Raw genomic sequence first — 22,069 nt, forward strand, 5'->3', positions numbered from 1 at the left:
ATCATTTGATTCAGAATTTATTAATCGATTTTTTTTAACCCAGCCCTAATGGTGGACATCTGATTTGTGAAGCTGTCCCAATACACAAGCGCGCACAAACACACACACGTGCGCGCACAAACACACACACACACACAAAGAAATTACACAAGCATACATACAGTCTATTGGGGGTTAGACAGGGGACTAAATCATGGTGAACAAATTTAGGAGCTTTCCTTCAAATAGTGGGATCAGGACTTGAGTGTGGACGGGCTGAGATATATGACCCACCTGCCCACAGTCTGCATCCACGCTGGAGTAAAAACCACACTGATATTAACTGCTCCCAAGGTAACAATATCCAGTTCTTACTCATGAGTGTTGAGAACACACTTGAGAAAGAAAAACATTCTGTGTATATGTTTTCCGAGACCGATTCTGATGAGAACTACTATGAATGCATGCTGTAACAACACTACATACAGTGTCTATGGATTATGATGGGCTACGAAAGGAGCCCTCTAGCTTCAATGTTTCCTGAACATCTTTGATTGTAATAATCAAGCACATTCATTGAATAATCACTGACTAATCAAACCACACGTGAGATCACACGTGAGAGCAAACGTGCATATCTACATATCTCTCTTCATGTTAGCTGTGAGGCCATGGAGCCATTGCTGTAGCATCTTGGCCGCCTCCTGGGCCTTTGCACGCTTTAACAGCCATGATTGTCGCTAGTCACAGAGACGTGCCATGCTTCACAGGGGTGCGCAATATCAATAACGTTCATTAGAATTCCCGCTCAGCCACATCTGCCAGGTCGCTGCATGCGACCTCTGGTTAAGTTATTCTCGTGATCCGCGGGGGGGATGAGTTTAGGAAATGAATGAGCATGGCTAATTTGTGTGTGAGAGAGAGCCCGCGGGAGAGGAACATGAGGAGGAGATACAAAGAGATGGGCCAGACGGTGGTGTGGGACCCTCGTGGAGACGACAGGGTGTTGGACTGACGCATGGCCCCAGAGGTGGGGACGACAGGGTGTTGGACTGACGCATGCCCCAGAGGTGGGGAGGACAGGGTGTTGGACTGACGCATGGCCCCAGAGGTGGGGAGGACAGGGTGTTGGACTGACGCATGGCCCCAGAGGTGGGGACGACAGGGTGTTGGACTGACGCATGCCCCAGAGGTGGGGAGGACAGGGTGTTGGACTGACGCATGGCCCCAGAGGTGGGGACGACAGGGTGTTGGACTGACGCATGGCCCCAGAGGTGGGGAGGACAGGGTGTTGGACTGACGCATGGCCCCAGAGGTGGGGACGACAGGGTGTTGGACTGACGCATGCCCCAGAGGTGGGGAGGACAGGGTGTTGGACTGACGCATGGCCCCAGAGGTGGGGAGGACAGGGTGTTGGACTGACGCATGGCCCCAGAGGTGGGGAGGACAGGGTGTTGGACTGACGCATGGCCCCAGAGGTGGGGGGGACAGGGTGTTGGACTGACGCATGCCCCAGAGGTGGGGAGGACAGGGTGTTGGACTGATGCATGGCCCCAGAGGTGGGGACGACAGGGTGTTGGACTGACGCATGGCCCCAGAGGTGGGGAGGACAGGGTGTTGGACTGACGCATGGCCCCAGAGGTGGGGAGGACAGGGTGTTGGACTGACGCATGGCCCCAGAGGTGGGGAGGACAGGGTGTTGGACTTACGCATGGCCCCAGAGGTGGGGAGGACAGGGTGTTGGACTGACGCATGGCCCCAGAGGTGGGGAGGACAGGGTGTTGGACTGACGCATGGCCCCAGAGGTGGGGAGGACAGGGTGTTGGACTGACGCATGGCACCAGAGGTGGGATTGGGTGAGCTGCATGGCGGGGGAGGATGTTGAAAGGGGAACAGCGGGTTGAGGGTGTGCAACTGTGGTACTATAATCATACGCTTCTATGATTAGAGTATGAAATTAATGAAATCAAGACAAATGTGTGCGACTTTTCCAGGCTAATGTAATTCTACCGAGTGTGTGCGTGTGTGTGTGTGTGTGTGTGTCCATACAGGTGTAAGATAATTCCAGAAGAAGGGACGGAGGCAGAGTGAACATGAGTAGACCTAGTGTGGATGTGTGTGTGTGTGTGTGTGTGTGTGTGTGTGTGTGAGAGAGTGTGTGTGTGTGTGTGTGTGTGTGTGAGAGAGAGAGATTTTTGTCTGTGCTAAACAGAACACATTCCTATAAATCAACCTGGCACTCGTTTTACCGGCCTACTTCATCACTGTCCCACTCCCTCTTCTTTCCCCATGGTGTTTAATTCAGCACAGAGTGTGTTGACAAAGACTACTGTACATGCTAGAGAGGGGCGGGGCCTTCCAAATGCTGCCCGGCGCCAATCAAGAAACTACGACTTCCAGTCATACACAATAAATAATCACGCCAAAGAAAAAGTTGGTGCTATCCTTGAAAAAGTATTGTCTTGACTCCATTTCAGAAAAAGTCGTTTGGTGTGGCGTACTGCATGCTGCTAGACGTCAAACAAGAACATTGCTGAGACACGCTGACTGAAATCCCTGTGTTTCTGTTCTGATCCTGATTATTTTCAGGGGGAAGAGGGGTGGTGTGGAGGGGAGGGACATACCCTAAAAGCAGGGTTGGCTCCCAACTCCAGGAGACACTTGACAGCAGAGGTGCAGAGGTTGGAGGCAGCGATGTGCAGAGCAGTGCCAAAGTCGAAGTCGCTGCAGGTGGCATCCACCTCTGAAACGAGGTTGGAGGGGGGGAGAGAAAACGGGATGAGTGTCAAACACCTGATTAGACACACAAACAGACGCCAGCATTCTGCTCACCGAGCAGCGATGCAGGAAGCACAGAAAAGTGCCAGGCAAAGGTTTTGAGAATTCCAAAGGTTTTGGGTTGATTTGTCTTGGTACATTAACAGGTTGATAGAGGAAAAATACGTGTTCAAACCTGTTTCTTCCCTCTTAGTCCTTGTCTACTCCTCCCAATGTCACTATCTCCCCTACACTTTCCTCTACCCCCCTCTGCCGAAGTCGACTTCTCTCCCCTCTCAACTAAGTCCCCTAACCAATCTCCCGGTCATCCCTATCCATTCCCCTCAGTCTCTCCCCCCTGCCCCACCCACGTCCGTCTCCATCTCTCTGCCCCAGGGTCTCTCTTACCGCCGGGCTGCCCCACCCTGGTCCGTCTCTATCTCTCTGCCCCAGGGTCTCTCTTACCCCGGGCTGCCCCACCCTGGTCCGTCTCCATCTCTCTGCCCCAGGGTCTCTCTCACCCCCCTCCCCCCTGCCCCACCCTGGTCTGTCTCTATCTCCCTGCCCCAGGGTCTCTCTTACCCCCGGGCTGCGAGGCCTGTAGCACCACCCTGATGAGCTGGGGCACATCGAAGTAGGCGGCGTAGTGCAGGGCGCTCATGTTGGTCCAGCGCGACCTGAGCCCCGGCTCCGCCCCCAAGGCCAGCAGCTGGCGGGCCAGGCGGGCCGCTGTGTCCACGTCGCCTGCCACCACAGGACGGGAAGACAGAGACAGACCGAGGGTGAACGTTGATTAGCGTTGATTTTTTGCGTTGATTAGCGTTTTGATTTTTACAGCTCACTTATCTGGCCCCCGGGTGATTACTGTTTTTTTGCTTCCCTCTGGAATATGTAGAGATTGGGTCGTATACCCACCTCCCTTGTTCTCTGTAAAGCGCATTGTGTTGCCTCTGGGTATGAAATGCGCTATACAAATAAAGCTTTGATTGATTGATTGATTGATTGATTCTTTGTCATGGAGACATTGTCAGTTGCAGACGTTAACGCTGTCTTTCATTTCTCACTAACGCGCTCACTTAAACTCTCTCTCTCTTACACGCGCACAGACACACACACACACACACCTCTCCACTCACCAATGCCAGGTGCCCCAGCCTTGCAGCAGTAATGCAGGAGGCTCATATCTGTCAGGCCATCTTGATCATTCACGCCACAGCCTCTCTTCAGAATCTATCATGGGAGAAACAAGTCAACAACAGGTCAGATGAGAGACAACTCTGTTACTCATGATGGACAATGGACTAAAATGCATTGGTTAATAGCAACATTATACCATGGCCTGGGTGAATATTTGATTCTGATTGGCTGGAGGGGTGTGTATTATTTTTCGACAGATGCACAACTAGAGCCTCATCACAGTTTTCACAAATCACAAATGAATGCGCTTGTTTCACATCTCAGCATTACACTGAAGCAGCCTTTTAATTTCGGCTCTACGACTGTAAATATGTCACTTTGCAAATATTGCAAATATTCTCAGGAATACTTTAATTCATGTATTTATTTCCCTGCAACCCTTTAAAAGTTTAATCCCTGCTCCTCCTCTGTGATGACAAGAACGGGGGCACTTTGCCTCTCGAACACCCCTGTGAACAAGCTTCGCCTTCTTTGAGGCAAAAGTTGCGCAATCCTGCAAATGCATCTTTAGGTGGCACAAAAATTCCAAAACACCTATTGCTTTAGCGTTTGCCGACAGCACGAGTGTTTTTGAGTGTCCATTTGCAGGGCCTTAATATTTCCTCTTAAAGGTTGGTTTTTTTTGGTATAAAATGTGTCTTTATCAACATAATCATTTGGAGCTAAAGAGAGAGCTGCCGTGTACATGATGGAAAGGCTCACCTCATTTCCGATGAGGTCGATGTTCTTCTGGACCTGGGGCACCCACTGCCGGAGCACGGCGAACAGCTCTGGTACCGTGGTACTGGGGTCCAACAGAACCGCCCTGCACTGTGGCTCGCTGGGGTCAAAGAAGGAGAACTCTGCAGGCGGGAACGGAATCATAATCATGACGTAATTGAGCAGCCTAGAGTATCTGCATGCTGTAGGTCAGCTCATACTGCAGCTGAATTGTAAAAATCCCTTGTTTTCAACTGCAGCTGAATTCTAAAAATCCATTGTTTCTACTGCAGCTGAATTCTAAAAATCCATTGTTTCTACTGCAGCCGAATTCTAAAAATCCATCATTTCTACTGCAGCCGAATTCTAAAAATCCATCATTTCTACTGCAGCTGAATTCTAAAAATCCATTGCTTGCGGATTTTCAAAATCTAGCGTGGACTATGTGACTACTAGAGTCACATCTCTCGCAACATATTGTCAATGTCATTTTATTTCTATAGCACCATTCATGCAAATCAATATAGCACATAGTGTTTGTACACAAAGAGATAAAAACATAATTAATGTAAACACAACCAGAACATATTTAAAGGAAACAATAAACATAAGAATTAGAAAGAATGAAATCTAACGTGTCAAATAATCGGAGCTTCTTGTGTTTGAAAGCGCGAGTTTAACATGTTTTTGAAAGATTTTTCAAGGTGCCCATCCACATCCATTGTATGACCAAAACGGTGGTAGAGCAATTATCAGACTTTCTCAAAAGTGCTAGTTTTGGCAACATTTTGATCTGAACCATTGTATATGATCATAAGTAACTTTAAAACAGGGCTAAACATGCATTTTCCCTTTACTACTCCTTTAAATGTCAGTCAACATTTTTTTTTCTGTCGACAGACATTTGACGTACTTGCGGACTGAGTATAAATTAAGCTTAAAGGAGATCAATTGACACCAGGCAGCAGCACCGTCATCCTTATAGTGACAGCTGCCAGTTTAGACTAGTACAGTATGTGTCCTTACCGCAGTCAGTGGGCATGGGGGCGGACGACACCTGGTGGATGACGGGGCGCTCTATGCCGTGGGAGAGCCTGCTGTGTCTGCCCAGGACAGAGTCACCCTCCGAAGACTCCGGGACATCTTCTTTGGTCATCTCCCCCCTGGGGCCTATGCACAGGACAGAGGAGCAAAGATTGTTACAAAAATACAAAAAAATAAGTCCAAATCAACAGGTGTTCCAGATAACTTTGTAAAAATGTCGGACCAATAGATTTTCCCGGACAAAAATCGGTAGTTAGGGGAGTAGGCTATTGAGTGCTGTGCCCTAAGGGGGTGTATTTTATCGTCCTGTCATTCCTCTTTGTGGTGCTTGGCCATTGTTGTCATATAATGGCTCTGTAGTTTATTTAGTGTGTCCCTAAAAGCCTGGTTGTTTCGGCCTAAATATTGCCCTCTTATTCGCTCGCTCTCAAATTATTGGCAAAAAAAACATCAGTAGCCTAGGCTACTATAGTTTTCCTGTATGTTTTTACATATGCCAATGCTCAGCGCCCTTCTGGTGCTGTGAAACCCATTAGGGCATGCTTTGAAAGCGAACCCCCAAAAAAATTGTGCTTCGTTGGTCCTGGCTTACTCGGTTCTAGGACCCCCAAGACGCCACTGACCCCTACGTGCGTAGTTTCTTTCCCTATCTGCGTGTGTGTACGGGGTATGCGGAGGTGGGGGGGTTGGGGGGCAGAAGACCCTGTGCAAGACCCCACGGTACGCTACTGCATTATAGACAGACAGTCCTCATTACAATAGGAGTAGGACACTTCAAATCCTATAGTAATTCATTTTTGTATGGGATGTGATGCACCAGTCGCTCTACACCTACATGTGGTTTATTTTCGGTGATTAGACTGACTGTTGACTGGCACAGCTTTAGGTGGAGGAATGAGCTTAATGTATTGATGATTTTTTCCTAGTATAGCGTTCGTCCGGTTATCACTCCCTTCCTCCCTCACTCCATAACTGCAGACAATGTTGGCGTGCATTTCTCTGTTGGCACCACAAGAGGCAGTAGTCCCAGCACACCAAAATAAAGAAGGACACCAAAATCAACCCGCCGATCTCCACTGCACAAGTAGAGTAGTGGTGAGAGCATTGGACTCTGGAGACTGGGGTTGAAGACCCGGTGGGGATGACTTTATGATCCAACCCCTGACAACAACTGAACACCTTGACTATGCGATAGACAATAAGAATTGACTCTTGCCTACACAATAAACAACTCAATCTGCACAAATGTATAATTGAATGTTATTTAAGGCTGCATGAGATAACTCGGCACTTTGGCGGCCCCTCTGGTCGTGATAACATTAGCAGTGCGTTTTAAGAACCACACTTCCCACAATCCCCCACTTGCTCGCTGTAATGATGGGGAAAAGATATGATAAAGGCGTGTGGAGCAAACTTGATTGAAAGATTGTAGCTACTTAAATTGACTTTCTGGAAGGATGGCCTCAATGCAGGTAAATACCGGTCTTCTTTCTTTTATGTACATGTAGATACATTTGCGGGGTGAAGTTTTGTATTCCTGATATTGTGACATGCAAAACGCCTCACTTCCGCTTCCACCACATTTCACGCCAGTGTACTACTGTAGCCAGTACACCGAAATTCTAAAATAAATAAATTCACAGGGTCTCGTGCAGTCTCATGTCACGAAAACGATTGTTGGGGTCGATTTTTGCGGCCAATTAATAAACTACTAGAAAGTAAAGGTGAATATTGAACTATAAAAAAAGTTCTCATTGAGCTTTATTTGCACTGCCTATATCATGGACACAGACACAGCATGATCGGATAGGATAAGTGGTTGAGAATGACACTGATAGACTGCTAGACTAAGTATAGTACATTGCCAGTTTGGGGACCTTATGTCTAGGTGCGTACCTAGGACTGAAATGAGGAACTAATTACTGATAAGATACTGTAAGGACAAGCGATGACAAGAATTCCAATGTACCTGTACTTGCTACAGTACACATGGCAAATACACTTTCTATTATATTGTGGCTAGCAAAATAGCAAGCTCACAGTGCAGAAGTTGCAGTTTAAACTGTCATTTATAAATCAAATGCACAAATAGATGCACATTCCAAGTTGCCAGCTGCAAAACTTCTAAGAGTGGGCCTAGCCTAAATAAGTTTATAAACAAGCTGAGACTAGCAAAGCTACTCAGACCTGGGAATGTGCCAGAGAGAAAGAGGAAAGAGAAAGAGAGACACACCTAGATAGTAATTTGATGCTCTGCCTTCAAATCACACATTCAAATCATGCCAAATAATACAGGAAGTTCGCCAGTAAACACTCACAGTCCTCTCGTCCCCTCTGCTCCTCCTTGCTGCTGCTGTCCATGAAGAAACATGAAGTTCAAAGCCAAAAAGAGATACACAGTCCCTGGGCCCAGCGACCCACACAGAGTTCCAAGCTGAGCGACAAGCAAGGGGTTTGCACACTACATTTGATCTCCACTCACCCCCTGGCCCCTTATCCAACCCTGTTTATCTCCTGCTATTTAAAGCTAGCATGGAATTCCTTTCTGATTCACCACCCCCTTTGCTCTCTCACTGGCTCTGGTCTTGTCAATCACCTGAGCAGTATGCTGACTCCTCTCACCCAGGAACTCAACAGCAATGCTGGCCATGCAGGGAATGTGGCTATCAGGTGGCAGGGCACACAAACATTATGTAACAAAAAGCATGGGGTGTCACAACAAGAGTTCAGTGACATACAGTACAAGTGCAATTTAAGATGGAAGGCACAAAACTACCATGTTCCACAGGTGGCACTGGTACTACCAACTTTTTTAGTTGGTGGCACCAGGCATCATTTGGTCGCACCAATTGTTTTGATGATGCACATCCCAAAAAACAGACCTGATTAATCGATGAATTGGATAAAAACAAAAAAAGTACAGCTATATGGCCTAACTTATATGCTCCAAACTATGCAATTTCTCCTAGCTAACTCCATATACAGTAGAAGCCTTGTGTTTCAAACTCCAATCCGTGTCTGACATTTCCTTTCCCTCTTCACAGGAAAGTGGAACAATCTACAGCTATACTATTTTTGAGTGTGTGAGTAGGCCTACTCTATGGCATTGGGGCACCATATTGCCTTTTTAGCATTGTGAACTAGAGTCTAGACTAGAGTAGCAAACAAGGTTTAGAGGGAGGTGTGGATGATATTGCAGATGGACAGTTTAAACCAGGGCCTGCTGTCTCCCATCATCAACTAAGGCAAAGGTAAGATACATCTGGCAATTAAGGTAAAAAACTATTCTAATACAGCCTCATCATCAGATAAATACACTTTTACTAGCAACTGGAAATGCATAGCAAGCTGCCACTGTAGCAGATGACTTTCATTGTACAGCCCTGCCACTGCTGGTGTTCTTGATACGGTAGGTATGACATCTCGGGTCTCTTGAAACCACCACATACGGGACTGACTCCCCCCTATCCGCCAGCTTCCTGCACCCTCTTTCACCCTTGTTGGCCAGCAGAACTTGGTCTCCCTCCACGATATCATGGCCTTTGGTCCTCCTGTTATACACCTCGGCCTGGTGTTGCTGGCTGGCGACGGCATTGACCTGGGCAGATGATAATGCCTCCCTTAGTTCTTCCCTCAACTTCAGGACGTACTTGTCATAGTCAGCGATGTCGCAATCTCTCTCCACATTGTGGAACATCACGTCGACTGGGAGTTTAGGGATTCTCCCATACATTAGGTAGAAGGGAGCATAGCCTGTTGACTCGTGGGCAGTGCAGTTATAGGCGAAGGTCAGTGTCTGCAGCATCTGGGGCCACTTCTGCTTCAGTCTTGGAGGTAGTGCCCTGATCATTCCTCCCAAGGTCTGATTAAAGCGCTCAACAGCACCGTTTCCCATGGGATGATTGCCGTTGTCCTTGACTTCTTCACTTCAGCAATCAGCAGCAACTCTTGAATCAGCTGACTCTCAAAGTTAGCTCCTTGATCAGAGTGGATCCTGTCTGGGAAGCCGTAGACGCAGAGTTGTCGAGCAACTTGCTTTGCTGACTGATCATGACATGGGAAGGCGTGAGCCATTTTCGTGAAATGGTCGGTAATGACCAGGACATCCACATTCTTTCCATTTGGGACTTCAGCTGTCCAAAAGTCAATACAGACCATCTCCAGAGGGCTTGTTGTATACTTTAAAGAGGGGCCCTACCCTCGGGTTGTGGTGTCTTGCTCACCACACAGCGCTTGCAGGACTTGACATACTCCCGCACATCCCGTTCCATGTCAATCCAGAAGAACCTCTGTTTTGCCAGATATAGGGTTCTGTGCTGTCCTTGGTGCCCAGCGTCATCGTGGATGCCTTGCAGGGCTTGCTTGACCAGTGCTACCAGTATGATGACATACTGGTAGCGCCTCTTCCCAGCCAGCGAGTCTTTGAGCACTCTGTACAGGATGCCGTCTAACATCGTCAGCTTGTCCCACTGCTTTAGTGTTTTCTGGACTCTAAGATGTTCCCTGATTAGTTCTCTCCTAGATGGTCTCCTGCCCCGTGTCACATAGTGGATGACTCTTGCTAGTACAGAGTCTCCCTGTTGCTTGTCCTGGAGCTCTTTGAGAGAGAATACAGGTAACGCACTTTGGCCGGTGGGGTGAGATTTTGTACATCATGGACCAGCCAAGAGATCACTCTTCCCTTTGGTCCCCTCTCCCACTCATCGTGTGTAATGTTTGTCTCGCATTAGCTGGATAAAAGCGTCTGCTAAATGACTGTAATGTAATGTAATGGCTGCTGTTTGTTAGTGTAGCTGAAAGGGCAAGAGAGGGACATTCTAAGGTCCCGTGACCTGCCTCCCTGGGTCCACCTAATCAGCCACCTTTTCGAATTTTGAGCCTACAATTTGACAGTGTGTGACTGGCAGTGTGGCTCGTTGCACCAGTCCATTTTTCTTCTTCATCACTGATCATACATAAAACAGAGGAACCCGTGATGTCATTTCTCCCAGTCCTGCCCTGGCTCCTGCAGCTGTCACGTGAAGAATGAACAAAGACTCGATTCGATTCATCTTGTGGGTGATTCTCTGAGAGAACCCCTCAGAGGGAGCCATTAAACCCCTGGAACTTGTCCAGAAAGCTGCTGCTAGTGTTCAACCACACTAGTCTCCCACACAACTTCCCTTCTCCGTACCCTACACTGACTCCCTGTAGCGGCTCAAACTCTGCTGCCCATCTTTCACCACAGGCTCAAAACTCATCTCTTACAGAAGTACTACCACAACCCTCCCTCTTAAGCGCCTATTGTATTGTCAAAATGAATGAATGTTCGCGGACACACCACTACTGTGTTATAACCACACCCTGCCCATTTGCTAGCAGTGGAGTGAAAGACCTGTTTGCCACCTGTTCTTTTCGATGCCAGAGAGGCAGATATTCATATTGCTGTCTCGCTGTCGCTCTCTCTCTCTCTCTCTCTCTCCCTCTCCCTCTCCCTCTCTCTCTCTCTCTCTCTCTCTCTCTCTCACACACACACACACACACACACACACACACACACACACACACACACACAGATGTATTTCACTACGTTAGACACTGATCGATCAAGCAATCGTGCGCGTGCAGTCAGAGGAGCAAGCTGTCTGCGCGTTAGCAAGCTATCTTGCTCCAGTTAATGCTGACGCTCCGCAAAGGTGTCTGTCTTTTTCATTTGGAAGCCAAAGCAAGTTTACTCATCAAGTCTACAATTTTGAAGGTTATAAGGTGGCAACGTTCAACGGCAAGCTGCCTGTGTATAAACGTATGCCCCTGCAAGCTCGAGCGTCGGACGTTGGATGGAAGCTAAACTCCTGAGCATCACTATGCGACGTTTTGGCAGAACAAAGCTTGCTATTAACTAAATAAGTTCATAATTACGATTTCATTAGAAAGAGAGGGCGAATTTAATTACCTGATCTGATTATGGAAAATGTGTCTTAGTTCGTTTCAAGATGTTTGGACTCATGACTGAAACAGACGCTCGAAAATTCGATTCCGTTGCTTCCGCAGATTACGTCACTAGAGTGACTTCACGGCTCTACGTGCAACGATTGATTAGAATGAATGTTGCGTATTACTGCGCAGTTTGCGCATATGTATTTCACCTGTCTGTTAGCTGGATTTTTTTAAACAACACTAAAAACTAGAAACAAGGTAATTGCCATCATCTGTTTTTGAAGCTTTAGTTTAGAGTTGCTAAGGGGAAATGTGTGTGTGTGTGTGTGTGTGTGTGTGTGTGTGTGTGTGTGTGTGTGTGTGTGTGTGTGTGTGTGCGTGCGTGCACACGTGTGTGTGTGTGCATGATCTATCTATCTATCTATCTATCTATCTAAAGAGTATACATAATATAGTACAAATATATGCATACAGTATGCATAAACTATAAAATATATCCATACATACAATTTGTAATATTCATACATACATACATACATACATACATACATACATACATACATACAATCAGGTATTCAGGAACACTCGGGAACTGTTATAGAGTCTGCTGTTGCCACAAAGGAATGCCTGAACTGTTGTGTTTTGCCCCTGGTGGGATGAGTCTGTGGATGAAGGTTCTCCCCATCTGCCACCGCGTGTCCTAGAGGGGATGGGAGGGGTTGTCCAGGACGGACTTCAGTTTGAGTCCTCATCCTCCTCTCCATGGCCTTCAGACTGTCCAGTTGTTGCCCCATGACAGAGCTGGCCCTCCTCACCAGCTTGTTTGCCTCCCCAGACCTGGTGCAGCCTCCCCAGCAGGCCATGGCAAAAACAGAGTGCTGTCTCCCACGGACCGGTAGAACATCCGCAGCAGCCTGCTACACATATGATCCATCCATCCATATGATCCATCCATCCATATGATGTCATGTCTCCCTTGCATAGCGTACTGTTTATGTCAGGGACCTGAACCGTCTTCCTTTACCGCAGCTTCCTCCTCAAGACATACTGCACATACTTTCAACACAGGTCACCAGAACAACTAGCACATGTGACATTCACCCCACGTGCATACCATGCTCTGCTGCTACTGGTGAGGAAATCCCCGGGGCCTTGTCACACCTATAAAAGGAGTGTGTTCATCTGGGAAGCTCAGAATTTCCTTCTAAGCTCTGTTTTGTTGTGAGACGGTACACCCCAGCTTGTCATTATGCTCCATTGTATGTTTCTGTCTATCCTGGCTGTGTATGTGCTGGTAGGCCTGGGCAGATGCTGTGACTCTGAGTCCACGTGTGAAGCCAGGGCTCCGGGTGACATCATCATCGGGGTGCTGAAACCCTGTCATGCTAGGGTGGAGAACCTACACAAGAAAATAAAGCCCCAGAGGTTCAACTGCACACAGTAAGTTGTAATTTTTTTCTTTGAACTTTTTGATGGGTTTGGGAAACACTTTTTTCTTTTTGGGGGATTTTTTCCAATGTTTTATAAGATACATTCAAAATACTTGAACTACTTAATATACATTCAAAATACTTAAACCCACACATTAACCACACACAATGTTTCCCATTCCTACCCCCTCCCTACCCCTACCCCTGCCTCTATCTGGGCCCAGGCACATTCACGCACACACAGACATGCATCAGTGTTTGCCATGTCTCTCCTATGATGTTTTTAGCCTCTCTTACTTTGAAAATGTAATTTAATGTAATTTATTGCTTTATAAATGTTCTTAGCCGGTAGACAAACATACTCCAGGAGCTTGCTCGATCGCCTTGTTGAGAGGGGTCAGGGAAGAATTTTTACAGCTCACTTATCTGGCCCCCGGGTGATACTGTTTTTTTGCTTCCCTTATGTAGGGGTGGGTCGTATGCCCACCTCCCTTGTTCTCTGTAAAGCACATTGTGTTGCCTCTGGGTATGAAATGCGCTATACAAATAAAGCTTTGATTGCTTTGATTGACATGTACCTGCATAGGCTACTGCAGAATGTCGGAAATATTTCCAAAATTAGTTTTAGGTTCCCTACTTGTTTTACATTCCAAGCATATATATGTTATTGTATAATGTTAAAAATATGTTATTTCAATCCATGTTATTTAGAAAAATGTCAGACAAAGTGCATAGCGTTAAAACCTCTCCAAATGTAAGCAATTATCAGCTGTCTTGGCTAATTCAGTTCACTGTTCATTCTTACGGTGCACTGCAAAAAAACTTAAAGTCAATTATCCTAAGAGAGAAATTCCTTGGGGAAAATTGTATATAGTGTATACAGAAATGGGAAATGTGTGATTTTTGGAACGCTAATTTTGTATACTCTTTCTATGGTCTTTCTCCAATATAGTTTTGACTTACGATCCTTCGTTCGCTCTTTGGCCATCATCCACACCATTGATACAATCAACAATTCCAGCTTCTTGCCAGGAATTCGTCTTGGCTATGTCATCTGTGACACTTGCTCAGATGCCAGTAAGGCCCTCCAGAGTGCTGAGAAAATGCTGATGATTAATGACACCTTGCCCCTGCAGTGTGACCTCATTGAAAGGCCACCTGTAAAGGCCATCATTGGGGCACGCTATTCTGAGGTGTCCGTCACTGTGGCCAGGCTTCTGAGTCTCTACATGGTACCTCTCGTGAGTAAAAGCTTACTTTTGGCATCTTGTGTTGAACTAAAGGCCTATGAGCCATGACATTATTCATCTTATATATCGAAGATATCTTAAATATCTTATAAAAGATAGGCAGTACATGAAAATACAAAAGGGCTAGTAATGGTAATTTACTAATAGCCTATTCAACAGAGGACACATTTCAAATATATCCTTTATTTCAAATATAAAGGAGTAGTAAAGGGAAAATGCATGTTTAGCCCTGTTTTAAGGTTACTTATGATCATATACAATCGTTCAGATCAAAACGTTGACAGTCTGATAATTGCTCTACCACTGTTTTGGTCATACAATGGATATGGGTGGGCACCTTGAAAAATTTCAAATCTTCCCTTTACTACTCCTTTAAGAAGATACTCTCATAATATTGAAACGTATTTCCTTTACAGATAAGTACCACTTCATCTTCGGCAACTCTGGATGACAAAGTACGTTTCCCATCGTTCTTGCGCACCATCCCTAGTGACATCCACCAGACGCGTGCTTTGGCCCAGCTCATGGCCCATTATGGCTGGGACTGGGTGGGGGTGGTATCTGGGGACGATGACTATGGTAAAACCGCTCTGCAGAGCTTCCTGAAACATGCAGAGGAAGTCCACGTTTGCACCGCATTTCAGAAAGTCCTCCCCCATTACCTTGACCACAGCGACATCAATCTTCGAATCCGTGAAGTGGTGAATGAAATTCAATCCTCCAAAGCTCACGTGATATTGCTCATCCTGAAAAGCGAGCTTGTAAAGAAGCTGTTTGAAGAGATGATAAGGGAAGGAATCAGTCGTACCTGGATTGCAAGTGACGCCTGGTCCATGACAAAGTCTTTGGCCACCATGAAGGGAATCAACATGGTTGGGGACATATTTGGGTTCACCTTCATCACAGGTCAGAACCCAGGGCTTAAACAATACCTGCAGAATCTGGCACCAGGTCCAGGAGTTGTGAATCGCTTCATTGAGGAATACAAGAATCTAAGATTTGGATGTTCTCCTGAAGTGCAAGAACAAAAGGATTGTCTGGCAAACAAACCTGCTGCCGAATGTCGCTTGCCAGATTCTCTCAAGTTCAAGTCACCATTGGCATGCAAGATACCCAACCCTCAGCAAGCCAACGATGAGTTCTTGACACGTGCAGTTGATCTGAGATTGGCTTATGGTGAAAAACTGGCTGTATGGACGATCGCTCATGCTCTCAAATCCCTCCTCAAATGCAGTCAGTCTTTTTGCCCAGGGGAGAGGAACATCCCACCTTGGAAGGTGAGGGACATTCATTTTGCAATAGTCTTGAGTTTCATATATTGTTTCCATTATTGCCTCCGAGACTGTGGGGCAGAGGTACAGTCACGTGTGCTTGTTTGTTTGTTATTTGCAAAAACTACCAGAGCGATTTTTACCAAACTCGGTGGAGGGGCGTAGCATGGGCCAACTTAGAACCTATTACATTTTGCGCATCCAAATAACTGGGTGGATACAAAAATTTAAAGAAAACAAAGACGATTTTTTTTAGGAACGTTGGCTCTTTGTTACAATGAATCAAATCAGCTTTAGATAGATATATATCAACTTAGATATCAATTGTATGTATATGCTGTTTAAACAAACAATATTATCTTATCTGTCTATGCATGTAAAGCAAAATAATATCTATTCTCATTCACTCTTAGGAAAAATTACATTTTCTTAGCCTTGATCCTGTGGTAAGCTTTTACATATAAACTGAGGCGTGATTTTAACCATTTCACCTGAGTTACACCAACAAAATGCATTCATGCGCAGAGGCCTGTGCTCTCTGAGCACCCTTTCTAGTTATAAGTTGTTTTGCAGATCCTCATTTTCAATGATATCTGATTATTTCAATTCCATCTTTCTTTCAGCTTCTCCAGGTACTGAAAGACATTCATTTCACTCTTGACGGGCGGCCTTTTTTCTTTAGTGAATCCGGGAGCTCTATGAATGGCTACGACTTGGTCAGCTGGGTGAGAGATGGTAAGAGGAGAAGGTTCAGAGTTGTTGGCGAGTTCAATCTGATGAAAAATTTTGTGGATATCAAAGAGGGTGACATAGAATGGGGAACGCCAAACAAGACGGTAAGAGTAACCTAAAAAAAAATGCTGGGTCCTTTCAGTGGGCTGTCTGTGGTGACTGTGTAAAAAAATTATATATATATATATATATACAGTATAATTTATATATATTTGGCCCTTATTTAATGAGGCAAGTAGACTGAGGATGGGACACATACTGTAGCTGGACACTATCATAGTACCGCTCAGCTGGACACTACCATAGTACCGCTCAGCTGGAGCAGTGTAGGGGATAAGTGCCTTGCTCAAGGGCACAATGGTGGTGATTGTCACAAAACCTTGTTACTGGGGAAATAAGCAACTGTCTAGCTGTCAGAACACAAGCCACAATTGTCCTTTACAGATCCCAAACCTTTGGTTTCTTCTTCAACTGCTAGGGTACCACTGTGTTAATGTCCGGAATATAAAAGTGTCCTCCTGTTGACCATAATGGACAAGTGTTTGCAGTATTTCAAGTTTGGTTAGAAAGTTTTCAGTACTGTTTTATGGATGTTATACAAGCTTGTATTTCATGAATATTGTGCTACATGAAGTATTTTGGTAAATTGTGCTAATCACTGAGGCATGTTCTAATTTGTATTCATGGTAAGAACGCAGTTTTTCAGGTCCTGGATTCATGTCTTAATTTCTGCTGGTTGGGCAGATAAGTTTAGTCACAGACGGGGCTAGCACAGTAGCATGGGACTGTAAAACATTTCAGAGACAACTCAGTATATGCTTCCTGTTTTTGCAGATCCCTGTGTCCAAATGCTCTGAGGTGTGTCCCTGTGGAACAGCACGGAAAATATTAACTGTATACTGTTGCCACAAATGCATAACATGTGACGAAGGAACTTACAGCAATGTTACCAGTGAGTACAAAGAGACAGTATTGTTTGGTCATGCTATTCATTGCGTGAGTCAATGGCATAATGCTTGAATTGTACATAAAAAATCATATTTGCATGTTACAGTATCTTTTTATCAAAATATATCTAATGGTGCCCCCAACCTCGTTTACAGACCAGGAAAGCTGCCATACATGTCCTCAGGGAACCTGGTCTTTGAGGGGATGGACTCGTTGTAAACAAAGGACTGAAGCCTATTTCAGATGGAAAGACTCATTTGGTATCGCTCTGCTCGTCACTACAGGGATCGGCTTTGTCCTATTAATTTCAGTTCTCATTATTCTAGTGGTTGGACGTGAAAGTGCTGTGCTCAAAGTTGCAGGTGGGAAACTCTGCTTCATCATGATAGCAGGACTAGCGGTTAGCTTCGGAGCTGTTATCCTGTTTGTAGGCAGACCCAACGATCATGTCTGCAGAGCTCGCCAGACGATGTACAGCCTTGGCTTCACATTATCGGTCTCTTGCATCTTGATCAAGGCCTTTCGTACCTTCCTCGCTTTCCTGTCAGACAGGAATCAGCAGTATCATCTGAATAAGCTTTACAAACCCCCGGTCATTATTGTCTGTGGAACAGGCATACAAGGGTTGATCTGTGTCTTCTGGCTGATTTTTGATTCTCCGAAGGTTGAGACCCTTACCTCAGACCAAAGCATGGACATTGAGCTACGGTGCAATGAAGGTTCCAACTGGGGCTTTGGGTTTATGCTAAGCTACATTGCTCTGCTGGCCTTCATCTGCTTCCTACTGGCCTTCAAAGGCAGGAAGGTGCCGCACCGCTTCAATGAAACAGGCTACATCATCTTCAGCATGCTCATCTACTTGTTTGTCTGGATTTGTTTCATCCCAATATACGTCACCAAGATCAAACAGAGCTCGGTTATACAGGCCTCCGCCATCGTAGTCTCCAACTTTGGCATCATATTCTGCCACTTCGCTCCAAAGTGTTACATGATCCTCTTCAAAAAGAAAGCCGACATCTCCAAACAGTCTTACTTAAAATGGGTGCGGATCTACTACATAACTCCAACCAACTCAGAAGGTCAGCATATTTCAATGGACTCAGGAGCTGGCTCAATGGAGTCAGAGGCTGCATCATATCGAAGTAATTCAATGATCACCATTGATTCAGCAGTGATGGACGAAAACTCTGTTGAGGTTTTAGGATCATCAACAGTCGCCACAATCAGAAAATTGGATGAATTAAGGAATATGGACTCATCCCCTCACATTAGGAAAAGGCCAAGGACAAAGTCAATTTGAGGGACATTGGCACTGACTGTATAATTAGCTCCGCCCCAGCAACAGCACAGTGTGAGTGGGTGAGTGCATGCGTTTGTTTGTTTGTTTGTCTATTAGCAGGATTACGCAAAAACTACTAAACCGATTTTCACAAAACTCAGTGGAAGGGTATAGCATGGGTCAACTTCCAACCCCTTGAGCGGATCAAATTCTCGGGGAGGGTCCATGGGCCGCCCAAACACAGCCGGACTGGCCATTTACCTCCATTCATTTTTTGGACTATAATTAAGCAAAAACTACCAAACCCTTTTTTTATGAAACTCGGAAGGGGTGTAGCACCTGAGAACCCATTACATGGAAGCAGATCCAAATCACAGGCCGGATCCAGAAATGAAAACAAAACATAGAACAAAGCCAGCTACCTGTGTGGGGGCATTAGAGACACGGAGTGCACGCACTGCCCCCCGCCCGCTATGACCCAAGGGGGGCGCCACAGAGCAGCCCAGTCGCCCATTCGCCTCCAGTCATTTTTTGAACTTAGACTCAGGACCACTTATTTCTCCAGGGTAAAAATAAGCAGAGGAACTCCGCCAACTTGGGCCCAAAATTAATTGTCGATGGGTGGGGGTTGAAACAGCCATATCTTGAGGTGGGAAGGGCTTTTGACTTGTATAAAGCTTTCGACCTAACAATTGCTGCAATACCAAACATGTCCTGCTTACGTTAGAAAATCAATTCCTTGTTTTGCTGTCACTCTATGGTTAGTGTTGTATTTAATAGGCCTATTTTAGTATTAGTATTGTACTATTTTAGAACATTGGAATGCCTTGTGTAGGCTATGTTGTGTATTTTCATTACTTTTGTGAGTGCTGTAACGTGCAACATTCATGAACTCTAATAGGCCTAGGCCTGCAATTCAGTATACTGTGATGTCTCGTACCTTATTGTATCTATAATACCTTGTCCTTGGGAATAATAAAAACTATCCTATCCTATTAACCATATTCCTAGTGTGGCGAGATAACGCTCACACGCCCACTCGCTAATGTTTGTCATTCAAACACTTCTGCAATGAATGATATATAATATCCATTAATGAATATGGCCTATCATGAATTGGTCCGTAGGCCTAATGGTGGATGCGTGTGAATAGGCTATGTTGTCAATAGCGTAGGCTAATCATCACAAACATTAGTTTGTAATAGATTTCCTCCCTGTCTTTCTGTGGCATTCCCAGCAAACGCTGAGAATACAGGTCCTCAATTTATTTATATTAGGCTAGCCTATCCAACTGGATGACTCCAATGAATGTTGAATGTACTTTTATTCTTTAAGTTTTACAGAATACAGTGTCCACACATGCACCATCTGACAAGAAATAGGCCTACTGAAATAACACGCAGTGATCAACAACAGGCCCTGGTGAGAATGACGTAACTACACACAAAATACAATGTGTATTAATAAAAGTGTAAATGTCCAGCCATCCAACCAATGCCAAGTCACCAACCAATCCATCCCCGTTTGTGTTACATGTATGGTGCGCAAGAAAAATATACCCTTGATTGCTATAGCTCAAACTCGTAAATCACCTGTTTGATATGCTCAATCAATCAATCAAAGCTTTATTTGTATAGCGCATTTCATACCCAGAGGCAACACAATGCGCTTTACAGAGAACAAGGGAGGTGGGCATACGACCCACTCTCTACATATTCCAGAGGGAAGCAAAAAAAACAGTAATAACCCGGGGGCCAGATAAGTGAGCTGTAAAAATTCTTCCCTGACCCCTCTCAACAAGGCGATCGAGCAAGCTCCAGGAGTATGTTTGTATACCGGCTAAGAACATTTATAAAGCAATACATTACATTAAATTACATTTTCAAAGTAAGAGAGGCTAAAAACATCATAGGAGAGACATGACAAACACTGATGCAGAACAGAACAAGCCTGTTTCAGGATAACCAGCTTCTGTACACTACTTGATATACATACAGTGCATAGCAGGATAAATACCAATGTATACAGAGGATTCACAGGTAGGTTTGAGGCTGCCTTTCTGTGTCTCAAGGTCCTAGCTAGTGATTGTAGGCTAGGTCGAAAAGGTACGTCTTGAGGTCTCGATTGAAGACCTCCGTGGTTTCGGCCCTTCTTAGGCATTCCGGTAGGGTGTTCCAGAGGTTGGGGGCATAGAAACTAAAAGCTGCCTCTCCGTGTTTCTTGGTCCTGGCTTTTGGAACTGTTAAAAGTTCAGTACCTGAGGATCTGAGTGGTCTGTTGGGCATGTACTTAACAAGCATGTCTGAAATATATTCTGGTGAGTGACTGTGGAGAGATTTATAGACTAGTAATAGTATTTTAAAGTCTATTCTAGAGTTGACTGGTAACCAGTGTAGTGATTTTAAGGCTGGTGTGATGTGTGCCCTTCGTCTAGTCTTAGTGAGGACTCGTGCTGCAGCATTCTGTATCATTTGTAGCTTAGAGATTGCTTTCTTTGGTAGGCCTGATAGTAGAGCATTGCAGTAGTCCAGCCTGCTTGTGATGAAAGCATGCATTAATCTTTCGGTGTCAGCCTGAGAGAGAAAGGGTTGCACCTTGGCAATGTTCCTTAGGTGGTAAAAGGATGTCTTTGTAATATTCTTGATGTGGTTTTCTAAATTAAGATCTGAGTCAAGTATGACACCTAGGTTTTTAGCCTAGCACATATGCTATATGTATATGTCTTAGTACAGTATGTGATTTTACAGCAATTTATGAGCCAATGTAATTTATTTCTACTTTTTATAAATTGCAGATTGCAGAAACTGGATGTAGGCAGATTGCAGAAATTCGAGCTATACACATCAAGTTATGCACAGTTAATCTTAAACGATTTTATATGTATTTGGAAATTCACTCTTTTTAGATCAGTAATACAAAAGCTGTTATCAACTTATGTAAAGTGCTTGTACTATAGCTTGTACGCACTAGGGGTGGGCTATATTATTTATTGTATTTTTTTTATTGAACCTATATTTAACCAGATAAAACTCGTTGAGGTTAAAGGAAATCTCTTTTTCAAGAGTGACCTGGCCAAGAGGGCAGCACACAACAAAAACACATAACCATCCAGGTTCCAGTGGTCCTGAAGGTGCCACAGCGTTCTTGGACAGAACGATGAGGGTGTGAAGGTGTTATTTCTGGCCAAGCGAAGCTGGAACAGGGTCCGCAGGGACAGAGACGAGCCGTCGCTGCGGGGAGGTTATAACAGCCAGGATGACACTCTGCAGCAAAGCTATTAAAAGTAACATGGCCCCCCCATGTCTAAATTAACTTACATCGCTTTAGAGGTACTGTACTATATATAGGCCGACAAGCTACAGTACAATCAATGTACACATGCATGCATCATTTGTGTGTGACTTTTACATATGTAGGTAGTCATGACACTACATAAAAAGGTTATGAAATAAATAATTGTATGACATTTATTTGGATATCATACTGTATTGTATACTATATTTTTGCAAGTAACCATATCTTGCAAACCATAACTTGTTTTTAAAATTATAATTTTGCATAGTTACA

General features: G+C 45.0%; 2 protein-coding genes across 3 annotated transcripts in view; one reads left to right on the plus strand and one right to left on the minus strand.

The window, feature by feature from the left end:
* LOC311319301 (CAP-Gly domain-containing linker protein 4) overlaps positions 1–11,704 on the minus strand; it is a 53,585-nt gene extending 41,881 nt beyond the window's left edge. Inside the window, exons 1-7 of one of the 2 annotated variants that reach the window (XM_084450818.1) lie at positions 11,609–11,687; positions 7,995–8,029; positions 5,659–5,802; positions 4,636–4,775; positions 3,873–3,966; positions 3,319–3,480; positions 2,604–2,722 (exon numbers count right to left, since the gene is read on the minus strand). In XM_084450818.1, the coding sequence (XP_084306944.1) occupies positions 2,604–2,722; positions 3,319–3,480; positions 3,873–3,966; positions 4,636–4,775; positions 5,659–5,788 (645 nt within the window). In that variant the 5' untranslated portion in view covers positions 5,789–5,802; positions 7,995–8,029; positions 11,609–11,687. Of the gene's footprint in view, positions 1–2,603; positions 2,723–3,318; positions 3,481–3,872; positions 3,967–4,635; positions 4,776–5,658; positions 5,803–7,994; positions 8,030–11,608 lie in introns of both variants that reach the window. The other variant, XM_084450817.1, reaches the window with a different exon arrangement.
* Positions 11,705–12,707: 1,003 nt separating this feature from the next.
* Positions 12,708–21,783, plus strand: olfcb1 (olfactory receptor C family, b1; the record flags this gene model as incomplete). Its single annotated transcript, XM_084451282.1, has 7 exons — positions 12,708–12,724; positions 12,934–13,032; positions 13,975–14,263; positions 14,689–15,549; positions 17,110–17,143; positions 17,550–18,265; positions 21,655–21,783. 7 exons carry the CDS (start codon positions 12,708–12,710, stop codon positions 21,781–21,783), a joined length of 2,145 nt encoding a protein of 714 aa, XP_084307408.1.
* Between the last annotated feature and the right edge of the window lie 286 nt (positions 21,784–22,069).

Source organism: Borostomias antarcticus, assembly GCF_949987555.1.
Source record: "Borostomias antarcticus genome assembly, chromosome: 16".
Taxonomy (NCBI): Eukaryota; Metazoa; Chordata; class Actinopteri; order Stomiiformes; family Stomiidae; genus Borostomias; species Borostomias antarcticus.